The 20,891-nt window shown below is 52.4% G+C and overlaps 1 protein-coding gene across 2 annotated transcripts in view; it reads left to right on the top strand.

Moving 5' to 3' along the window:
• The window catches only part of JAKMIP1 (janus kinase and microtubule interacting protein 1), a 71,016-nt gene that overhangs the window by 40,322 nt on the left and 9,803 nt on the right, over positions 1-20,891 (top strand). The window contains exons 11-18 of one of the 2 annotated variants that reach the window (XM_068542289.1): positions 1,022-1,084; positions 2,924-3,022; positions 5,615-5,716; positions 6,467-6,520; positions 7,051-7,116; positions 13,207-13,275; positions 14,679-14,756; positions 17,594-17,797. In XM_068542289.1, coding sequence (XP_068398390.1) covers positions 1,022-1,084; positions 2,924-3,022; positions 5,615-5,716; positions 6,467-6,520; positions 7,051-7,116; positions 13,207-13,275; positions 14,679-14,756; positions 17,594-17,797 — 735 coding nt within the window. Of the gene's footprint in view, positions 1-1,021; positions 1,085-2,923; positions 3,098-5,614; positions 5,717-6,466; positions 6,521-7,050; positions 7,117-13,206; positions 13,276-14,678; positions 14,757-17,593; positions 17,798-20,891 lie in introns of those variants that run through there. The other variant, XM_068542290.1, reaches the window with a different exon arrangement.

The following is a 20,891-nucleotide window of genomic DNA, read 5'->3' as shown; positions in this document are numbered from 1 at the left end:
CTCTGTCCTGTCTTTGCATTGGTGCCAGCTGCTGGCCAGATTCTTATGGTTTCTCATCCTTAAGGAAGCTACCCTGGCTCCTTTACCTGGTGGTCTGGAGGCAGGAAGAAAAGGCAGGCCCCAAAGCACAAGTACGTGCCACGCCTCTGTCTGCATCACATTCACTAATATCCCAGTCACCAAAGCACACTGCAGGCATGCCCAGCCTCGAGGTTGCAGGAAGAGATGCATCTCTCCACGGAAGGAGCTGCAGAGTCACGTTGCAAAGGGGCACAGAGATGGGAGGGACGTTGCCAACAACCTCCCACAGGAAAAAAGATGAATGGAACTGGCTCTGTCCTCACAGGGACTCAGCCTCGTGGGACCTACACGTGTGTCAACCCAGGGACGGCACAGGGTGATAATGTTGGGTAGAAGGAAGGGAGAAAGGAGGTTCCCTTGTGTACTCCTTCATCCATCCCCTGGCATTTATTGAGCACTGGCTGTGTGCCAAGCACCATGCTAGGCACTCAGGATGCTGGTGTAAAGACAGACTAAGCGCCTTGTGCTCCTGGAACTTGCCTGGACGGGACTTGTCCAGGCAAAGAGACATGGTTAGGGCATCACGGGCAGAGGGTCTAGGATGAGCAGAAATGTGTTACCATAACGACTCCAGGTGTGTTGAGCGTGGGCAGACCCTTGGGGCGCGGCCTGGACGCTGGCCCGCGGGCCGCAGAGAACAAGCCAGGGGAGGGTCTTCTGGGGCTGGCTCAGTCGCTGTGCAGGTGCTTTTCTGTCAGTGATACAGACGAGCTCCCTGTGCTTCAAGGAATGTGAGAGGTGGAGGAGGGATGCGCCACAGACCTGCTGGTTCTCTTTTTCAGGTTTTGAGGGATGATGCGATCGTTCTAACTGCTGTCCTTTTCTCTGACGTTTTCATAGAAAGTTTCCTATGAAGTGACCTTTCCCACTGCCACTTTATTTGTTATTTAACTGTCTGTTTGCTTCAATGAGTATGAACATATTTAGTACTTTTCCTTAGGATTCCAAATGGGTTGAAGAGAAGCAGCTGCTCATCAGAACAAACCAAGACTTGCTGGAAAAGGTATGTGGCACAAACACCCTGACCCCCCGCCGCAGGGGATCATGGAGCCCCCATGGACTTCAGAGGCCTGCTCTGGCCGCGGGAGTCTGACCCACGCCCCTCCTGGGGGCTCCCGGCCTCTGGCCCTGGTTCTGTCCTCTGGGGCGGGGTCCACAGAGCTGGTTTAGAGCACCCTGCAGACATGATGGGGGCCGCCCATCCTTCTGATGCTGGGCTTCCAGGCCACCTCTGCCATTGCCTTGGGTTCCAGACCTCCTCCCCTGCCTGCTCCCCGTGCAGGGGCCTGAGGCACTGGTTGGTGAGCAGGCCCTCGGCGGTCATGGTCCAGTTCATGGACCGGAGGCCGTGGCGCTGGCAGAGCTGAGCCTGGCCTTCCCTCTCTGGTCATGGAACTTTCTGGTCAAGGAACTTGCCAGAGCTCTCTCAAGGAGTCAGCTTGGTGAGTAGATCTATAGCTTTGGGACAAGACCTTAGCTTTATTTTTTTCTTATTTGTGAACAATTAGTGATTTTTTTTTTAAAAGTAAATTTACTGAGTCATGCAACCATCCCCACAATGCCATTTTTCTTTTTAAAAAATTTTTGGCTGTGCTGCACGGCATGCAGGATCTTAGTTCCCCAACCAGGGATCAAACCCGTGCCCCCTGTAATGGAAGTGTGGATTCTTAACCACTGGACCGCCGGGGAAGTCCCGCCACCATGCAATTTTTAGAACATTTTCAGCCTCCCGTAAAGATCCCTCGTGCTCATTTGTAGTCACTCGCCATCTCTCACCCTGCAGTCCCTGGCAACCTACTTTCTGTCCCGATAGATTTGCTTGTTCTGCGCCTCCCGTACTAGTGGAATTGGACCTAGGTTAGGCCGTAGCTTCTAAGCATCCTAGAGTGCCCCAACTGGAGGAGCCCAGCCTTGCCCCCTTGCGTGGGGGGGCCGCGGCCCTGTCCCAGCTCTGCACTGGCCCGCTGTGTGGCCATTCATTGTCCCGTGTCTCTCCACAGCATCTGGGGCATTGGGACAGGACTGGTATTGTCCTGCGAGGCAGCCCCGTGCGTTGGGAGAGATTTTGTATCCTTGGTCCTGCTCGCTATATTCTGGGAGGCACGGAAAGCTCTCACACTGTTTCGAAATGTCTCCCGGGGGTGGGACGGTACCACCCCAGTAGAGACAGGAGGGAGTAAAGGTGACCGTGACCCACCGGGGCCCTCATTTCCATGCATTGTCTTAGTCTCACCGCAGGCAGCCTAGTGGGGGGCAGCTGTTTGCCTCTAAGGTACCGACAGCTGCGTAGCTGGCCCAGGGTCTCCCAGGGGTGTTGGGACCCAGGCCGGCCCCTTCCCAGACTGTGCTGTGGGGAGACCTGCTACCATTCGGGCTCATCATAGGAGCCCTCTGGGGAGTACAGGGTGCCTTCCTGCTGCAACTGGCCGGACTCTGGGTGGGCTGACTGGGGGGCCGGGTCGGAAAGAACTCAGACAAGCTCGGGGATCACTCTTGCTTCCCCTGCAGCTGACCTTGGGGAAGGGACTTAATTGCTCCATGCCTCAGTTTCCCCACCATTCGTGTATTCAGCAAATATCTGGCCCCCATGCTGGGCCAGGCTCGGGGCCGCAGGGGCGCAGCAGGCGCGGCCTCCGTCTGTGCCATCCCCAGCTCCCGGAGCAGAAAAGGCCTGCCTCACCCACTCGCTGAAAGCCTCCCCTTCCCACCCTGCCCCTGGTGACAGCCCCTGTGTCCTCAGGCCAACACCGAGGGGGTCTGTGATCGGGGGACACATTCTCACGGCCCCTGGTGAGAGACAGTGGTTCTCCCACCCGTTAACCCACAGGTGTTTCTGCTCTAGATTTACAGGCTGGAAATGGAAGAGAACCAGCTGAAGAACGAAATGCAAGACGCAAAGGATCAGAACGAGCTGTTAGAATTCAGAGTGCTAGAACTCGAAGTAAGAGACTCTATCTGTTGTAAACTCTCAAACGGAGCAGACATTCTCTTTGAGCCCAAACTGAAATTCATGTAAAGTCCCAGATGTTTTCAAGCATGTGTAAGGGGACGTGTGACACTTGTTTTCTTTTCTTTTTTTTTTAAATCTGTATGTTCAGAATAATTTCACTGCCTTAATATGTTCTGGAGAGAATGCTCACTGAAGTCTTTGGACATGTACCAGAGCTAATATATTTATTGCCTACGGCTTGTTTTTGCACTTAATAAAATAATTTGTTTTTGCAATATTTTGCCTTTTTTATTTGTGTTTCATTTCCATAACTACTTCCTTCTTGCATGCATAGTCACCTGGTATGCATTCTGCAAACCCGGACAGAAGCACTGTTGCAATTAATAACACACCTTTTTAAGTGACCTTGCATGCATGAATCTCACCTTTTGAGAGAGCGGGGTCTGACCTGGCCCGCAGCTGACTCTATAATGTGTTTACTGCTAGTTTGGCCCATTTTCTATTTGCCAAGGTAAACACAAGGTAAGTAAACAGGGTAAAAGGAGGTATTTGCATAGGTGGTTGAGAAAGCTTATAACGTTGTTCCAACTCCTTGATGCAGTGAATACAGACGTTGCAAGCAGTATTGGACTAACACAATTGTTGTTTGTAACTCAAACGGCAACTCAGAACGACTCTTTAGTGTGAAGAGAGACTGAATGTTGTTCACAGGTAGAAATCGTGTCCCAAACCTTCAGTGACTTCCCAAATACACGGAGTTGGATCCAGTGTGAGGGATATTGATGGGATTATTGCTTCCAACTGGAACCTTGCCTCGGGTGTGTTACTGTATTGCCTTGCTACCACTTCATACTCCTTTTTGGTTTGTTTCCATTTAAAACTCATCGACCTGTGAGACATCACCTGAGTTTGTGACTTGTTTTCTCTAAGCATCTGTGGTGACACGGCTCTGCTCTCCCTCCGCTGAAGCCTTTGCATGTCCAGAACCCTCAGTAAAAGCGAGCTCCTTGGCAATGTTGGTGTTTCTCTGATTTTGTTTTCTCCTCCCGGCCTCAGTTAAAATTCTGCTTGCCCTGGAACTTCCCATCTTGTTCTTTGTTGTGCTGACATGGACCGTGGCCTGAATGTCTCAGAACCAAGTGTTGCCGTGCGACTCAGCTCTTGCTTGAATCTGAACTGAGTCCTTCCTTCGTTCATGCGGCAGAAGTAGAAGTTAGGAAAGGTCATGGTTAATACTACTGCCGCTGTTAGAAAACCTTTCACGGCTCTTTGCTCTGTGTCTTTCTCATGAGAATTCCATAAGCATCGGTCACTTTACTAGAACTTTCTTTGAGTGTCTCCACCATCCTTTGGAGGCATTGGAAACCAGTCTTCTGACTTCTGTTCATATAAAACATGAGCTTTCTTTTGTCACCTTTTCTGTGGAGACCCCATTTAAGTAAGCATTACAGGTAGAAAAGGCATCTGTAGCACGGAACCATTGTGAATTGTGGTGTTCTTGTCTAATAAGGGAAATAAGGTTTTCTATCTAAACTGATTCAAACCAGGTTAGGCAGATTGGGGCTTCGTGGAAATTAATTGAATTAATGGCCCCACCCTTCCTCTCTCCTTTAGAGCATCTGCTTAAGACCTGCCATCTGGTGCTCATCTTGGCTACATTTCTTAGTTGAATGGTTAAAGAAGCCCATTGGTTCTGTAGCTAGGTTCTGCAGGCATGGTCCAAAGCAAGCTTACTTACCGTAATTTTGAGAAAATAAAAGCAGTTTGATTTCAAGGTAGCATTTGGGAAAGGTCTTCTCTGCTGGCTGACCTGTCCATTGCTCAGGGTTTAAAGGCAGCTCTGTGTAGAAAACACATTTGAGACCAGAGTACTGTTCTGCTGCTGTACTTATTTCTGTAAGTAATTGGGCTTCTCCTGTCCTTTTAAAAAACTTGTCACTTTACACATGATTAATGTACTGCTTCTGGGAAAATGCTTGCTCTCCTTCCTGAGTAGTTGAGATTTGACTGTTAATCTAAGGCAGAGGTAGAACGATCATCGGAGTGTTAGTGCGGTTCAAAAAAAAATTGTGAACAAAGTCAGCAGATTATATTGAAAAAGATGTGAAGCCAGGGTCTGGGTCCTGGCCCTGCCACTCACTCGTGTGGGACCTCGGTGGGTCTTTACCTCCCCAGTCTCCTCTTTGTCCACAAAACGGAAGCAGTCATGGCTGCCTCGTGGGGTTATGTGAGGATGAAGTGAGATAACGATGATTTCTGTTGAAATTTCACGCGCTTGTTCTTACCGAGTATTTAATGATGATAGTGTGACTTCCTGAGCTTCCATCAGCAGGTTAACTCCTGGCACTCTGCTAACCACTTCTTCCCAGCTGATTAGGTTAAGAAGTAACCCCGTGTCCACAGGAGATCCACTGTGGTGCAGACAGGACACAAAGTCTCCATCAAGATTGTAGCCTGAACGCGTGCTTTCTAGTAACACCTTTGCCGACTGGAATTCGTTGGTTTTTGCTGAGTAACGTGGGAAAATGGCAAGTGGTAAATAATCCAATAAAGTTCTGTTTTTAAACCAAATCTTTTCCCCAGGAGAGAGAGCGGAGGTCGCCAGCATTTAACCTCCAAATCACCACCTTCCCCGAGAACAACAGCAGCGCCCTCCAGCTGTTCTGTCACCAGGAAGGAGTTAAGGTAGCGTGCCTGGGGGGTGCCCCCGCTCTACTACGGCCACAGCCTGCTCAAATGCTAGGCTCAGCTGGAAAGGGGATCGTGTGCCGGTGCCAGGGGTTGAAATGATTTTGACAAGATACCCCCGTCCCTCCACTATATTTTGAAAGTCAGAGTTCATTATTCCAGCGGGTCACCAAATGTTACTCTACTTGTACCCATGTTAAAAGAGCAGAGCCTTGGGATGCAGCCTTGAAGGCAAACCCCAGCTTGGCCACTTCCCAGCTCTGGCCTGGAAACTCTCTGACCCTCAGTCTCTTCATCTAGGAGAGCTGAGTGGCAACACCCACACAGTGAAGTGGGTGTGACAGTTAAATTAGATAGTGAACATGAAGGGCTCCGTGCAGTGCCCAGAGCGTGCTGAGTATTCTAGAGACAGTAGCTGTGGTCGTTCTAGCAGCTCAGTGTTTGCCGTGACCCTGGAGTCCCGCTAGGCCCGCGGGCACAGAGGGGGTCCTTCTGACCCACAGGATTCCATGAACCTTTCTAGAAAGCGGTGTTTGTGCTGGCGTAAAACTCAGCCAATACGCAGCAGTTACCAGCCCTCCCTCCCTCCCTGGAGGAACTGCCAAGAGTAACTCTCCGCCCGGCCTTAGGCTCTTAGAGGCGAGAAAGGGAGAGGTGTCTTATCAAGGACTGAGGGCTGAGGCCCTAGAGATTGGTGTGGATGGTCTTTGTAGCTCACACAAAATGAACGTTGGACATCTTTTCCAGGATGTGAATATTTCTGAACTTATGAAGAAATTAGATATCCTTGGCGATAATGGGGTAACTATGAGCGATCGGTTTCCGGTTTCGTGTTCTTGTTTTGATTCGGGTGTACTCTGTGTGGCTTTTGTTTCGTTTCGTTTTAATTTCTTCCTAATTTAAGAGATCTCCTAAGTACAATGTAAGGCTTTTGTATGGCCACATTCCTGCGTGGGTGGCTGGGTCCACATCCATCAGAAGTGGGGTTCTGAAGTTAGATCATCCTGATAGCCTGTGAGTGATGAGGGGGAAGAAAGCCTAAAAATGAATGTCCAGAAAGAAAGTGGAATCACTCGAGATTTCTGAAATCAGAAAGTGAGACTTCTGCCTTCTTAAAAGATTAGCTTGAGCAAGGCCCTATTTCTAAAAGGCTCAGTGCCGCTACATGAGACATTCCCACCCCGAGGGCCGGTCCTCAGATATGTCACATCTGGTCCCGTCAGTGAGTGGGGCTGACCCTGGGGAGGCCGCTGTCAGAGTTGTGTAGGGCTGACTGTCTGCACGTGATGTGAGATCAGTGTAAAATGCCCTTGCCCATTTTTGTGTTTTAGAATTTGAGAAATGAAGAACAGGTTGCAATAATCCAGGCTGGAACTGTGCTTGCCCTGTGTGAAAAGGTAGAGCCCAGCGGCATTTCTGTCCATACACCTTGTCTGAGCTTCCCGGCACCATACAAGATACTGTACATTGGCGTCTCGCTTTGTTCTGGAAGCATGGTTCTGGTCCGTCTGTGTCTGCATGCGCACGTGCATGCCTTTTTGTTTTCTGATTGAAAATCACTCATGCTTATGGTAGAAAACTTAGAGACCGTGGAAGGAAATCAAAACCCCCTTCAAGGAAACCATCTGCGACAGTTGGTCTATTTCCTTCCAGCTTTTTCCCACGCCCTTTTAAAAGACTTGGTCAGGATCATACTTGAGTTTTTAATCCTGCTTCATAAGCTTCCACTATGAGAATGAACGGCCCTGCATCATTCCACCTATAGCCACACCCTCAGTAATGATTCTTTCGCTGTTAAGATATTGAGGGCATTTCTGCTCTTTTTTCTATTTACCATCATGCAGCGATGAGCGTCTTTACCCATAAGCTTCTATCTACATTTTAAAACACTTCTACAGGATAGATTTTAGAAGTGGAATCACTGGGCTGATGGGTAAGAGAGTTTTTAAGAGCTTTCATGCTGTCAAATGGTTTCCAGAAAAGTGATACCAATTCCCCTCTACCTGAGTGTTACCGCTGCCGGTTTCTTGTTCAACAAGGCATATCACCACTAAGAACTCTGCTGATAGGATAGGCAGAAATTATATGATGTCATTATTTTAATTTTCATTTATTTGAGTGCTAGTGATAATGGATTTTTTGTGTATTATCCATTTTCTTCTTTCTTGTGAATCGTAATTACATTCCATTGCCCTTGTTTGTTACTTATTCATTCATACATTAATTCAATCATGCATTCATCTATTCACTTATTTAATACGTATTTGGTCATAACTATGGTTCTTCTTACTGACTTATCTATATGCTTTACATACTAAATATAATAACTTATTGCTGTATTTATTAAAAATACATCCTGGTTTGCCTTTTCCATTAATTTAGGGTGTTTCAGGCATACCCAACTTGTTAATGTAGTCTGGTCTATAGATCTTTTTCTTTTAAAGCACATGAGCTAAACTTTAAAATGCTATTTTTATAATGATGAAGTCTTAATGATCTTAATCAGGATTCCTTCCAGAATCTTTGGAAGGGCATTTAAAATATAGTTTTCTTCCCTGAGCACCTGTCCATCCTTCCCCGTGTACAGGGCACTAGATGTTGGTAACAGACTTATGGCAAACCCTTGCTGAGGTCACACAGGTGGTAAGTGGCGATGCCCACGTCACTGCTACTGTCACCTGGCTGAGTCTGTGTCCCCAGGTGGGCGGGGGGATGAGGATGACTCAGACCTGGCTGGCTGGTGGCCCCTCAGATACAGGTGATGGTAAGTGTGCATTCAGTAAACATCCCTCCCACCAGGAGAGCCAAATGCGACAGTGTAGCCTCCAGGGGGTCACACAGAGAGCCCAGCAGACATTTTCCGTTTATTCCTCGTTCACTCCAACGTTCACTGAGAATGAGCCTCCGAGCGCCCAGTGCCCAGCACGCCTGGAGGATGTGGCGATGCCAGACCCAGGCCTCCTTCCTTATCCCCCGGAGGCCCCTCCTGGGCTGGCTCTTAGCCCCCGCCCAACCCGCCAACTGCAGGGGCTGCTGCAGGCCAGCGCCTTCATCCCTCTGGGCCGCGAGCCTTGCAGAGTTAGTGTCAGGACTCCAGGGCACGGCACTTTTAAATGGGACCAAGCCTCGCTGCCAAGCACCTGGGGCAAGGCTGGGGACTGAGAGGTGTTTGATCGATGGTTGTGGACGGTGAGCAAAGAGCAGAAACTGCCAGGGACTCGGGGTGGGGCTGGGCCTGGGGAGGGGGCTCTCCCTCTCTCCTACCCCCAGAGCCTCCTGGAGGGCGGCAGACTGTCGGGAGTTCCCAGCCCTCTGCCAGTTACCAAGTTCTCCCGCCCCGGGCCCCTCCCGACACCCTCCTCCCCGCCAGGCTCCAGACCCCCGGGCCCTCCCCGACACCCTCCTCCCCGCCAGGTTCCAGACCCCCGGGCCCTCCCCGACACCCTCCTCCCCGCCAGGCTCCAGACCCCCGGGCCCTCCCCGACACCCTCCTCCCCGCCAGGTTCCAGACCCCCGGGCCCTTCCCGACACCCTCCTCCCCGCCAGGCTCCAGACCCCCGGGCCCTCCCTGACACCCTCCTCCCCGCCAGGCTCCAGACCCCCGGCCTTGGCCCCAGCTCGGGCTTTCAGGGCTCCTCTTCTCCTCAACAATCGTGCGAGGCTAGCAGCACGGGCCCCTGGACACAGAGGACACGGGGCCTGCCTGGCATGCGGCTGCTGTCTGCTTTCACCCTGTCGTCTACCCCGTGCCCACCTGTACCAGCCCCTGCCGGCTGCTGCCTGTCTGCCAGTAACCACACAGCCCCGCCAAGCTGGCTGGCTGGCGCTACGCTCTGCACCCTAAACGCAGAGAGCTGTGCCAGCTGCCCTGGCCTGCCAGCTCCTCCCGAAATCCACAAGGGTGGTGGCAGGAGAGGCGGTGCCCGGCGCTGGCCTTTAGAGGCCCGACTCTGGACCAGGTGAGCGAGGCCCAGTTCCCCATTTGGGACAGTCTGTGGGGACTGGACTTAGACTGGTGTTGCCTCATATTCTTAGGGACACTAGCTCCGCCGCATGTCTGTGATTGAAGGCCCAGTGTTTGGGAGGTGCTGTGTCTCCCCCCATGGAGAGAACTTGGTGCTTAGTGCACCCCCGGAAGAAAAGTGGGCCAACGGGACTCCCCTGGGAGCACCTACAGGACAGTCAGGGTGTCCGACCGTCCGCTTTCCCCAGGACGCATGGGACTTTCAGTGCCGAAACGGGGACACTTCCAGGCAAACGGGGACGAGTTGGTCACCCCGGGGCTGATGGGTGCTGAAGAAAATCTCGCAGTGGGGCTCAGAGGCCCCTGTGACGTCATCAGTCAACCCCCCCTCAACCAAGTTATACCTCATTTAAAAAATTGCCATTCAGCACTGGTATCTGACTGGCAGTACTGAGGTCCACTTCAAGCTTCTACTTAGGGGCACAAGCCTCCTTTCATAGCCTGTAAGCGAAGTGCGACTCAAGCTAGTTTGCATGTCCCTTGGCATTCTTGCTGCCAATGGCATCTTGCCCTGGGCGCTTGCCCTCCTCCCATCACCACCCGGGGAAGCCCTGCTCTGTCTGGAAGGTTCAGAGAAACACATGCCGGCCCATCTCAGCGCCCTCCAGACCCGCCTCTGGTTAGCGGAGTCCAAGATTGGGGACGTCGCCTTGCTGCCTCAACCCAAACACACACCACACATGCTGAGCAGAGAACGTGGGGCGTCAGGGGGACTTACAAGTGATCACGAGTCATGCCTCTTCTCCCTCGAGTTCAAAATCAATCAGAAAGATGGAAGTTTTTAAAAATCCACGCTCTCACTGGTAACAACAGATGAGAAAATGCAGCTTAGGCCACAGGCAAGCCTTCTAATAGTTGGCCCAGCGTCAAGGGCTTGGGACCCTTCTCTGAAGGAAGGGTTGAGTGTTAGAGGGGGGAGGTCTCCCACTCCCCCGCTCTGAGATCAGGGTCCTGCACCTGTGGGCAAAGTGCCGGTTGGGGCGGAGGTGCACCAGCCACACCTCCCGCGAGAGTCCTCTTCCCGCGCCCTGTGGGCTGACTCACTTCTCCCTGAGGGTTTGGGGGCAGGCAGGCACCCTGTCCCCACTCCCCAGGTTCTCACCCCGGAGCGAGGCCCCATAGACATCTGGCCGGACTCCGATAAGAAATCTGTGCCCTCACACGCCCAGGAGGCCCAGGGCCAGCATTTTCTGTTCTCACTTTACTCTCCCAGTGGCTGAAGAGGACCTGTCAAGTTTTTTCTTTATGTGCATAATATGCCTGTCAAATCTTTGTTTTTTAACAATAAGAAAAAACTGGACATTGTGTTCTACAAAACCTAAGAGCAGCTTGTAGTGATTCAAAACTGGATTTTTTTTCCATTTTATTTTATTCATTTTATGACTGCTTGCATTAGGATAGTAAAAAACGAAATATTTTTCATTCCTTGTCAAAAATATGCTTACCTGTTTCTAAGACATTGCACACGGGCTCAGCAACGTCTAAAGCAATGCTGCATTGGGTGCCTGCTTCTGCCGCTAGCTCTGGGGCCACTCTTGGGGGCCATGCTAACATGGACTTTAGCGGGGAGGCTCTGTGGGCAGAGCTTTATCTAGGCTTGTTCCCACTATGCAACCAGCACACACCCCACAGACCTCCAGACCCCTGCATCCTCCTTCCCTAAGCAAACGTCTATTAGGTGCTTGCCTCACGCCAGGCCCTGTGCAGGGCAAGGAAATTTAACAGAACACATCCCATGTCGTGGGAAAAGGGAAACAGCAGTCTGTCAGGTGAGTGCTGTGACAGGGGATCCATGGAGGGCACCAGGCCCCACAGACTCAGGAAGCAGGGCAGGCTTCCTGGAGGAGGCGACAGCTAACTCAGGTCCAGAAGCTGAGTAGGTATAAAGGCCTGGGGCTGAAGCTGGGGATGGCAGAGGTGGTGCTGTTCCAGGCAGAGAGAGCAGCATGTGCAAAGGCCCTGAGGTGAGGGAAGGCGTGGCTGGTCCCCCAGCCATTGTCAGGAGCGATGGGATCTCCTTGGGGAGGCTTTCAGTGGGAGCAGGGAAGGTCCATGAGAGATGCTAAGTGTTTTTGAGAGAACACGCTGGCTGGTGGGCAGAAGGGGATTTGGGGTCCGACGTGAGCCTGGGGGCTGAGAGGGGGCCTGCACTGGGTGGTGGTGGTGGAGTGTGGTGGGTGGGGTTTTGAAATGGGAGGGAGTAGAACCAACGTTTGGGGAGTGAAGGGGGAGGAGGCGTGGCTGCTCCCAGTTTCCCAGTCAAGGTGAGCTGGGGCTCTTCCCATTCGAGGGAAGCCCTTTCTCAGGGAGCTTGAGGCATCGGGGTGTGTGGGGCAGATCTGGGCTGGAGGGGGACATTTCAGAGAGGGAGAGAGCATAGGGAAGGGTGGAACCCCTGGGGGAGTGCTGAGGAGAGGGGACAGCCAAGGGTGGGGACTTTGAGGGCGCCAAGAGTCCAGGACGGGCAGCCGCAGCCAGAGGAGGAGGACAAAGGGTCTGGGCCGTCGGGAAGGGGCGCGTCTACAGGTGGGCGGCAGGCAGGCCCACGGCAGGGAGGTCGTCCGTTGGCTTTAGCAACGAGGAGGTTGAATGTACACATTTACACATGTTGTCAAACTGACACCCCCAGACACCTCTAAAACCTAAAGCATCCCCACAGGGCGTTAGCCAGGTGTGTGGACCTCCCCCTGTCTCTCAGGTGGGCTCCTCGTAAAGAGACACCCACGTGCCTACACCTGAGGAACAGCTGCCTGCCTCCTGCTCACCCCCAGCCCAGACCTGAGAACAGGCAGATGGACCCCCATCACCAGCCCATGGCAGGTGCCCCCGCCCGTGCTCTCAGGCCCTCACACCCTGCATGGCCAGACCCCCTTTCACGCCTGCATCCCGCGGTGCCCCCGGCTGCTCAGACACACCCCAGTGGCTCCAGGGGTGCAGTCCCGCAGGCTGGGTTCAAAATCCCCACTTCTCACCTGTGTGACCTTGGACAAGTGACTTAACTCAGCTGCCATGTCTTCACCTGCAAAATGGGGAGACGCTGCCTTCTCCACGGGGTGGTCATGAGGGGGCCGGATGAGGTCCCAGGCATGAAGCTGCCAGCACAGCACTTGGCAGGGTAGAACCCAGAGAGGCTCGCCCGCCTGGCTGCGGGGATCCCAGGGCACAGACTCGCAGCCTCCCACATGCATCCACCACGCACACCCACAACCTCCCCTACTTGCAGGCTTGCGGGTGCTCACACCCCACACCCACCTGCATGCCCGTACGCACGTGTGTGCACCCATGATCCCTGAGCTAACATCTGTCAAAGTTGAAACATCAAGATGGACTTTGAAATTCCATTTCGAGGACCACCTTGGGACATGATGGGGACCCCTCCAGGCCAGGAGCCTCCTCTTAGAGGACGGCCCCCAATGGGCTCTTGTTCTCACTAGCTGCGCCTTCTGTCCCTGCTGTTTTCCAGTGGCTGAAGCAAATAGAGGGAACGGAGGCGGCCCTGACCCAGAAGATGCTAGACTTGGAGAAAGAGAAGGTAAAAGATGCAACCCCCTAGGAGGGAGGGGGGTTGACAGAGCTCAGATAATCCGCTTCCCAGTAAGGCTTTGCATGTGTTTTGTATTGATTTGCATGCATTTCTAAACTTTGCTTTTGCTCTCATTGCTTTTCTGTGTAAGTATCATCCATTCACTCAGTTATTCACTTGATGCATATTTTTAGAGCCTCTGCTATCCTGGACACTATGCCAGGATTAGGGGTTCAGTAATGAATAGCGGGTTCCCTGCCTTGTCTAGCCTGCAAGCCCTTGGGGATGTGTGCGCGGGAGCTGGCAGCGGCAGTGTAGTGTGGGAACATTAGGAGAGGCACTTTGGTGGTATGGAGGCACCTGGACCAGGGGCTCAGGGGCACCGAGATGGAGCTCCAGGCTTCACTTGCCCCTTCTTGGACATGAGTTTGGGAGAGACACGCTGGACTTTGCTTCCTCATTGCTAATGGGGTTTCCTATCTCCGCCTCGCTGGGCCATAGGGATGAGAGATACTGGACACGTGGCCCATTTTCACGTAGTGCTTGGCACACGCGGTACCTGATAAACAGTGATGCCAGCTCTTCACCAGGTGCCGTGAGTGTACAGTGGGATCCATCTTACCCAGCCTGGGGATGTCAGAGAAGGCTTCCCAGAAGAAATGGTTCTTGAGCCTTCAAAGACCAAATCGAGTTTTCTAGGTAGAAATGAGAGGGGAAGGAGGAAGGAAGAGCCTAAGGCCTGGAAGCAGAGTGTTGGGTGGGAAGAGCCCTGGGCTGAATCACCAGGCCTGGGTGTCTAGTCCCACCTCTGTCACCAGTGAACTGTGGCATCTAGGGCAAGGCACTGGTCCTCTCTGGCCCTCTGTTTCCTCCTCTATAAAATCAAGTGGCTGCAACTGCTGAGCTCTAACCCTGAAACCCTCCAGTCAGTAATATAAAAAAGATTTGGGTTTCGGAGAGATCACGCTTTCAGGGACTGAGTGACCGGAGAGTGGGGAGGGTGCGTGCAGCAGTGAGAGTAATCAGGAGGTGGGTGATGCCATTGGTGTGGGGAGGAAGAGCCATATCTGAGAACCAGCTGCATCCAGGGTCCACCAGGATGTGACAAGAGGAATCGAGAAGGATTCCTGTAGCCCGGGGCGTGGGAACCAGGTCAGGCACCTGAGAGGAAGGAAGCTGGGAGGAGTTGGGACAGGCTTGATCAAGGCTCCTGGGCCAGCGAGGCTCCTGCTGGGGATTCACGCAGGAGCAAGCAGGGCAGACCTGACATCCCTTCTCGCCCAAGCACCTGGCAGGTCCCCAGCTCGGTGGGACCATCACTGTCCAGCAAATGTGAGTAGGTTGGCTCTGAAGAGCTGCCCGGTGATGGGTTCTCACATTGATTTTGACCTTGGGGACCTCCTCTTTTTCAGGACCTGTTCAGCAGGCAGAAGGGCTACCTGGAGGAGGAGCTAGACTACAGGAAGCAAGCCCTCGACCAGGCTTACCTGGTAGGACCAGAAGTGGGTTGGATGTTCTGATTCTTCAGACTCAGCGTTACAGGCTGCTCTTCCTTTGGGGGCTGACGGCACATTTGGGGTCCTTGAAATGCTGCGTGGCGCGATACCAATGCCATCTCCACATTTCGACTGGTTTCAACCCGAATGACCATACAGATAAATTGTTACTTTTTTCAAATCAGTCATGATTTTTCAAAAACATTTAGTTAGCTTGATGGTTTCTTTTGGCATACTTATTCAGTTCTAGTAATCATTTGAGATGAAGGAAAAGAAACTTTCTGCTTATTAGTTTTTCTTATTAATATTTATTTATGCTTAAAGCCCAGAGCAAGTTTTCCCATAAATAGCAAAAAGAGACAGTCACAAAGGAACAAAGGTAAAGCAATGAGTGGAGGGTGGGTGATCATCAGAACAAGAATTACTTGTGAGGTCCTGTGCAACATTGTGCCTGGGTCACAGAACTGGTTCTGGACTTCCCGGTGATGAACATGAGGTGGGACCGTGCTCAGGTTCCTGTGGCTTTGAGGGGGCATTTCCAGGATGTCCCCACAGCAGAGTGCACTTGGAGTTCAGCACCGCCCTTGCAGGAAGAAGCAGTGAGTATATAAAGCCTGGAGCAAGGCTTTGCTCAGATCATTTGTAGCTAACATCATTTTACAAAGTGGGTTTGTACCTAAGAGATGCAGGATCAATAACTAAAAATCCCCGTCTCCATGAAGACAGAGAGTAGGACGCTGGGCTTAGCACAGGTGGGAGATTCTGGACTTGAAGGCTGGTCCACATCACTGTGACCCTCGACCCTTCATGTCCAGGCTCTGAGGCTTGAATCCCCAGGGCAGGGGGCAGCAGATGGAGAAGGTCAGGGCGGTTTGAGCCTCGTCAGGAAGTGGCATTTTCCCATCCAGTTCTTACTTCTGGGCATGCGCTGTTACGGGCAATTTAGAAATGAAAGCATACTCACCCTTTTCTTCCCTCTTTCCCTTTTTTGGGTTTTCCTTGATTCTGCCCATTCTCCGTCCTTTTGCAAGCACCCTTTGCCTCTGCACTATACACCATCTCTGTCCTTCCCTGGCCTTCCCCAGAAGGTTCTGAGGAATACGATTTCAGGAGATAACATAGAAACTTACAGCCAAAAAAGGAGGGGGAGGCTGCAGGAGAGTAAGTTTGGAAAACTCTGAGGACTTCTTGGGTCCTAAAGGATGGGCTGAGACTTCAAGAGGAACAGAGCAAGCCGTGTCCAAGTTCAGTGGCTCTTGGGGCCCTCTTTCAAGGGACATCTTGCAAGACTGCTGTTTCCCAACGCACTTTGGAAAACTTGGTGTCTGCCTTTGGCTCTCTAAGTGCCATGTGCAGAAAGGCCCTGGGGGACCCTGAGTCCAGGTTCTACAGAGGAGGCCCCCGGGCGTGCTGATCCTGCCACTGGGTAGAAACGACATTCTTACCCAAAGAATATTCCAAAGCCTCAAGTGGGATTTCAGGCACATGACGAGATTGGAGTTGTGATCAGCGCTAGGCTGACCTGAACAGTCAGGGAAGAAAAATGCTCCAGAGGGTGGCAGTGCCGCGGCCGCAGGCAGAAGGGAGGACGGCAGGTGCCAGAGTCATACCTGTGTTCCTTTGTCGTTGAGCTGAGTGAGATGGTGCAGGGCCACAGTGGAGCTTCCAGAATTGGGTGGTGGGGTCTTGGCTGGAAGCTGGCCACATGCGGGTCTCCTAGGAACTCAGCTGCTGAAGGGGGAGGGGGCAGCCAGCAGGCACAGGCAAGCTCCCGCTCCACGTGGACCCCTTGGCTGTGTCAGTGGACAGATTCCCACCTTCTAGTTTCCCAGGGGCGACGACTGGGGTCAGGAGAGGGGAATTTGATGCCTGCTGGCTAAGCTCGGTCTGATGGGCCTGGAATTCCCTTGGGGGGGGGGGGGGTTAGCACAGCCATGCTGAAGCTGGGGAGGCTGCAGGAGCAGGTGGCCACAGGCACAGAGGGCTGCCCGTGTTGACCCACTGCTTCAAACCTCCTCCTGCGTCTTCACAGCAATTTCCATTAAAACGGGTGATTGGTCTATAGCATCTTTGGAAGAGAAAGAGCTGTTCCTAGCAAGGGATGTGGGTGGGGATTTAGGATGGCAGACAAGGAGATACTTCTCTCTTTTGTCCCTAGATATTCCCATAAGGTAAATGTATTAAAGTGTCTCGCCGTGAGGCTGAAAAGAAATAACTTCCCTCTCATGATGAAAACTCTGAGCTTTCCCAAGGATCTCCTCCACTGGCTACTAATCTCTCATGTGCTTTGCTAACCAGGGGTGTCTTGCTTTTCAGGGGGAGGAGAGAGCAATGAGGACACTGTCCCCATTTGCTTGGGGTTGAAATTGCTTTTCTAACTAGGCAGCTGAATGCCAAGTGCGTGCAATTTGGGACACATTTTCCACGCTACTCGAGATAAAAGGGGAGATTTGTTCCCAAGCTGGAGGCAGTAAATTGGAAGCCAAAGACAAAAATAAAGCCCAGTCGACTCAAACCTCTCTTTGAATCACACATCTTAAGGGGCGGTTATGACTATTTCTTCTTATTGCCCTAGTCCCCTCCTGTACAGAGTAGGGTGTCTTGATTGAATAGAGTTAAGAAGTGTTCTCAAAACCGTGTGCACAGGGCTGAAAGGGGCTCCCTCGCCCCCATGCCCACCCCCGAGACCGCTGGCCGCTCTGCTCGGCCCCTGCATGCCTCCCCTCCCTGCCCAAGATCCCCCAGCTGGGCCTCGCTCGGCTGCGGTGTCCTAGGGGTTCCCGTCCACCCACCTGTGACCTCCCACTGTCTGTGTGATTTGGGCCGCTCAGAAAATCCAGGAGCTGGAGGCCACGCTGTACGATGCACTGCAGCAGGAGCCCGGGCGGCGGGCCAGCGAGGCTCTGAGTGAGGGCCAGCGGGAGGACCTGCAGGCCGCCGTGGAGAAGCTGCGCAGGCAGATCCTGCGGCAGAGCCGGGAGTTTGACAGCCAGATCCTGCGGGAACGCATGGAGCTGCTGCAGCAGGCCCAGCAGGTAGGGGCAGGGGCCCAGCTGGGTGCCACTGGCCACCACTGGCCACCATCCCCGCTTCTCCACCCCTCCTGTCCCCTGTCGGCACACTGACACCTCTGACGGCACATTCGATGGAGAGCTCGCAGGAAATCAAGTTTCCGTGAAGCAGGGAGGTCTTCCCATGGACGCCCTCATAGCCCACAGGTGAATCCTCGGTGATGGGGAGACGCGGGGCTCCCGGGCCCACTATACCGCCAACTGTTTCTAATCACACACTTAAACAACACAGTCCCCACCCCTGCTAAATGGTAACACAAACCAAAGCAAGGCGTCCCCTCTTCCTCCAGCATTTGTGTTCTGTTTAAACTCAGGTTCTTGTAACCAGGAGGCGCGGGCTGGACGGTTTGCTTTGGGGCTGATCTCGTGATGACGGCTACTTTGAGGACTGGACCTGGAAGCTGTATTAGTTGTTACCTCTGAAAACCTAAATGTATTCCGAAATGTATTTGGGGCCCTGTGCGAACGTCATGTGCTGCCGAGCGCACGGGGACCAGCTTCCCAGGACTCGTGAGGGGGACGAAGATGAGGACGCAGCAGTAGCTCTGGCATTCATTGGGCGCTCACTGTTTTAGATCCTTTACCTCACGGCACACCTGTGGGTGGGATGATTATGTCCATTTTCCTGATGAGAAAACTGAGGCTCAGGAAGGTTAACTCATGTGCCTAAAGGTCACACAGCTCATAAAGAATCCTGTCTGTGAGGAAGGATCTAGATAACCAGTGGGGGTCGATGTCACAGAAGGAGAGAGACAGAGACAGAGAATTGAAAGAAGGAGCAGGTAGAGAGCTGTGTCCGAAGCAGCGGAAGCCCCCATTAGGACTGAGAAGCAAAGATCCCTGGTGGGTTTGAGGAAGGGGTGTGGGGGGCACAGCTGACTGCATTGGGTTGTGGAGTGAAAGAGCCACGATGAAGGGGGAAAGGGTAACTGGAGGTTATGACGGCGAACTCTTCATTCCACACTTGATTTGGGTGAAAGGACTTTGGGCATCCCCCGCGACCCTCTGCCTGGGCTCCCGCACTGCCCCCTCTGTGCCAGTGTGATCTGCTCGCCAGCTCCTGAGTGACCTGGCTCTGATGGGCATAGCTCCTGAGCCGGTATGATGTCTGGCACATGCTAGGAATGCTGGGGACACCAGGAGGAAGAGGATGGAGATGGAGGGGAGAGAAAGGAAAAGCATGGAGGGGGTGTGACAAGGACACTGTCACTGAACCATCTCTGTTATGGTCACAGCGCTAGTGAAAAGTCCCCTGAGGTGGCCGCACCCCAGCGGGACAGATCCCAAGCATCTAGCGTGACTGGGGCTCTTCAGTCAGTGCGCACAAAAAGTGCCGGGGGTGCAGGGAGGTCCCTTCCCAGGGCAAGCTGTGAAGGTCCCGATGGAGGGCCCAGCTGAGTGAGGTTTTGAAAGTAAATAGGAAGAAGCCAGGTGGCCATTGGGGGAGCAGTGTTTCAGACAGCAGCAGAGCAGGGGTGGTCAGCTGGGGTAGCGGTGGTTGAAAAAACAGACCCTGGGACCAGACAGCCTGGCTTTGCACCCTGTTTTCCCACTTATTGGCTGTGTGGCTTTGGACAAGTGACTTAACCTCTCTGGGTCTCACTTTCCTGAGATGTTAATAATGCCTACTCACTGGGATGCTGTAAGGTTTAAGTGAACTATTACATGGAAAGTGCTCTCAGTAAGTGTAGGCAGCGTTATTATTGCCAAGTGTAGACTGTGAGTAGGTGTAGCAGGACCAGGGCCAGACCAGGCTAGGAGCTGGGTGCTGGCTTAGCTAATGCCCAGCACTGGGTGTCGTTTGCAGGACTTGCCAACTGGGTGTGAATGAAGGGGTTGATTTCGTGTTTAGCAAATCCAGCTGAAAGCAGAGCATTTGTGCATTTGAACCAAAAAGTCATTGCCCACCTGAGGACCCAGATCTCACGAAGGTGCTGGTTATAGCCTAAGTCCAGAACATATGATGGATGGGCCAGTGAGCACACCCTAAAGACAAAGGGCAATGCCGCATGTGGCCGTGACTCCCTGAAAAGCACCATGTCCCACATACTAAGAGAAAAAGGGACTCAGGTGATTAAAAAAAAAAAAAAAAGCAGAAAGCAAGCCATGCTGGCTGTGTGGCCGATTGAGGACTAGGCTCCCTTAAAGAAGAAAATCATTTAAAATACAAGTGTTTTGGAGTGTTTGTGTAACATCATCTGGGACCAATCACTCCCTTATATATTTCTCTTGGCCTATGTAGTAAATTGCATGTACCTAAGCATGGGGAAAGTTGACTAAGAGCTTGACCCAGGGCTGCTAGCTGCTTTTCCTTTATCTCTGGAACATTTTCAAATCAGTTGAGAATTCTGCTGAGGGTAAGTGGTAGATACCCTTCCTCCCACTGAAAATGAAGGCTGCCCTCACTCTCATTAATATACACTGATATGCGTCTGTCAGCCAATACCAATGACAGATGATATATCACTCTGAGGCATTAATGAGATAGGACATGCGAAGCAGTTAGTGAGTGCCTGGTGCCTGGGAGGTGTCTAGTAAAAGGAGGACTCTCTTTATATAATTACAAACGTGGATGTTGACACCCGAGGCCGCGTTCTGTCCTGTCCACCCTGGCTACTCAAAGTGTGGTCCGTGGAGCATCTCCTGGGAGCTCTTAGAAATGCAGACTCTCAGGGCCCACCCCAGACCTACTGAATAGGATTCTGTGTCCACAAGATTGCCAGGAGATTTCTGTGCAAGTTAAGTTGTTAAATGCTAGTTAGTCTGAGAGATACGTGGCTGTGAATTAGAGAGGGGTGTAAATGTCTGTATTAGTTTACTAAATACTACAGACTGCATGGCTTAAACAACAGAGGCTGGATATCCAAAATCAAGGCCTGGCTGATTGGGTTGCTGGTGAAGGCTCTCTTCCTGGTTTGCAGACGGCCACCTTCTCTCTGTGACCCCACATGGCAAGGGGGATGCAGGGGGCGGATTGGGGCAAAGATGGGAGGGAGAGAGATTGTCCTTTTCTTATAAGACCACCAATCCTACCAGATTAGGGCCCCACCTATGACCT

The sequence above is a fragment of the Eschrichtius robustus genome, chromosome 4 (genome assembly GCF_028021215.1).
Source record: "Eschrichtius robustus isolate mEscRob2 chromosome 4, mEscRob2.pri, whole genome shotgun sequence".
Classification (NCBI taxonomy): Eukaryota; Metazoa; Chordata; class Mammalia; order Artiodactyla; family Eschrichtiidae; genus Eschrichtius; species Eschrichtius robustus.
Note: the sequence above shows the minus strand (reverse complement) of the source record. Positions and strands in the feature narration are given on the sequence as shown.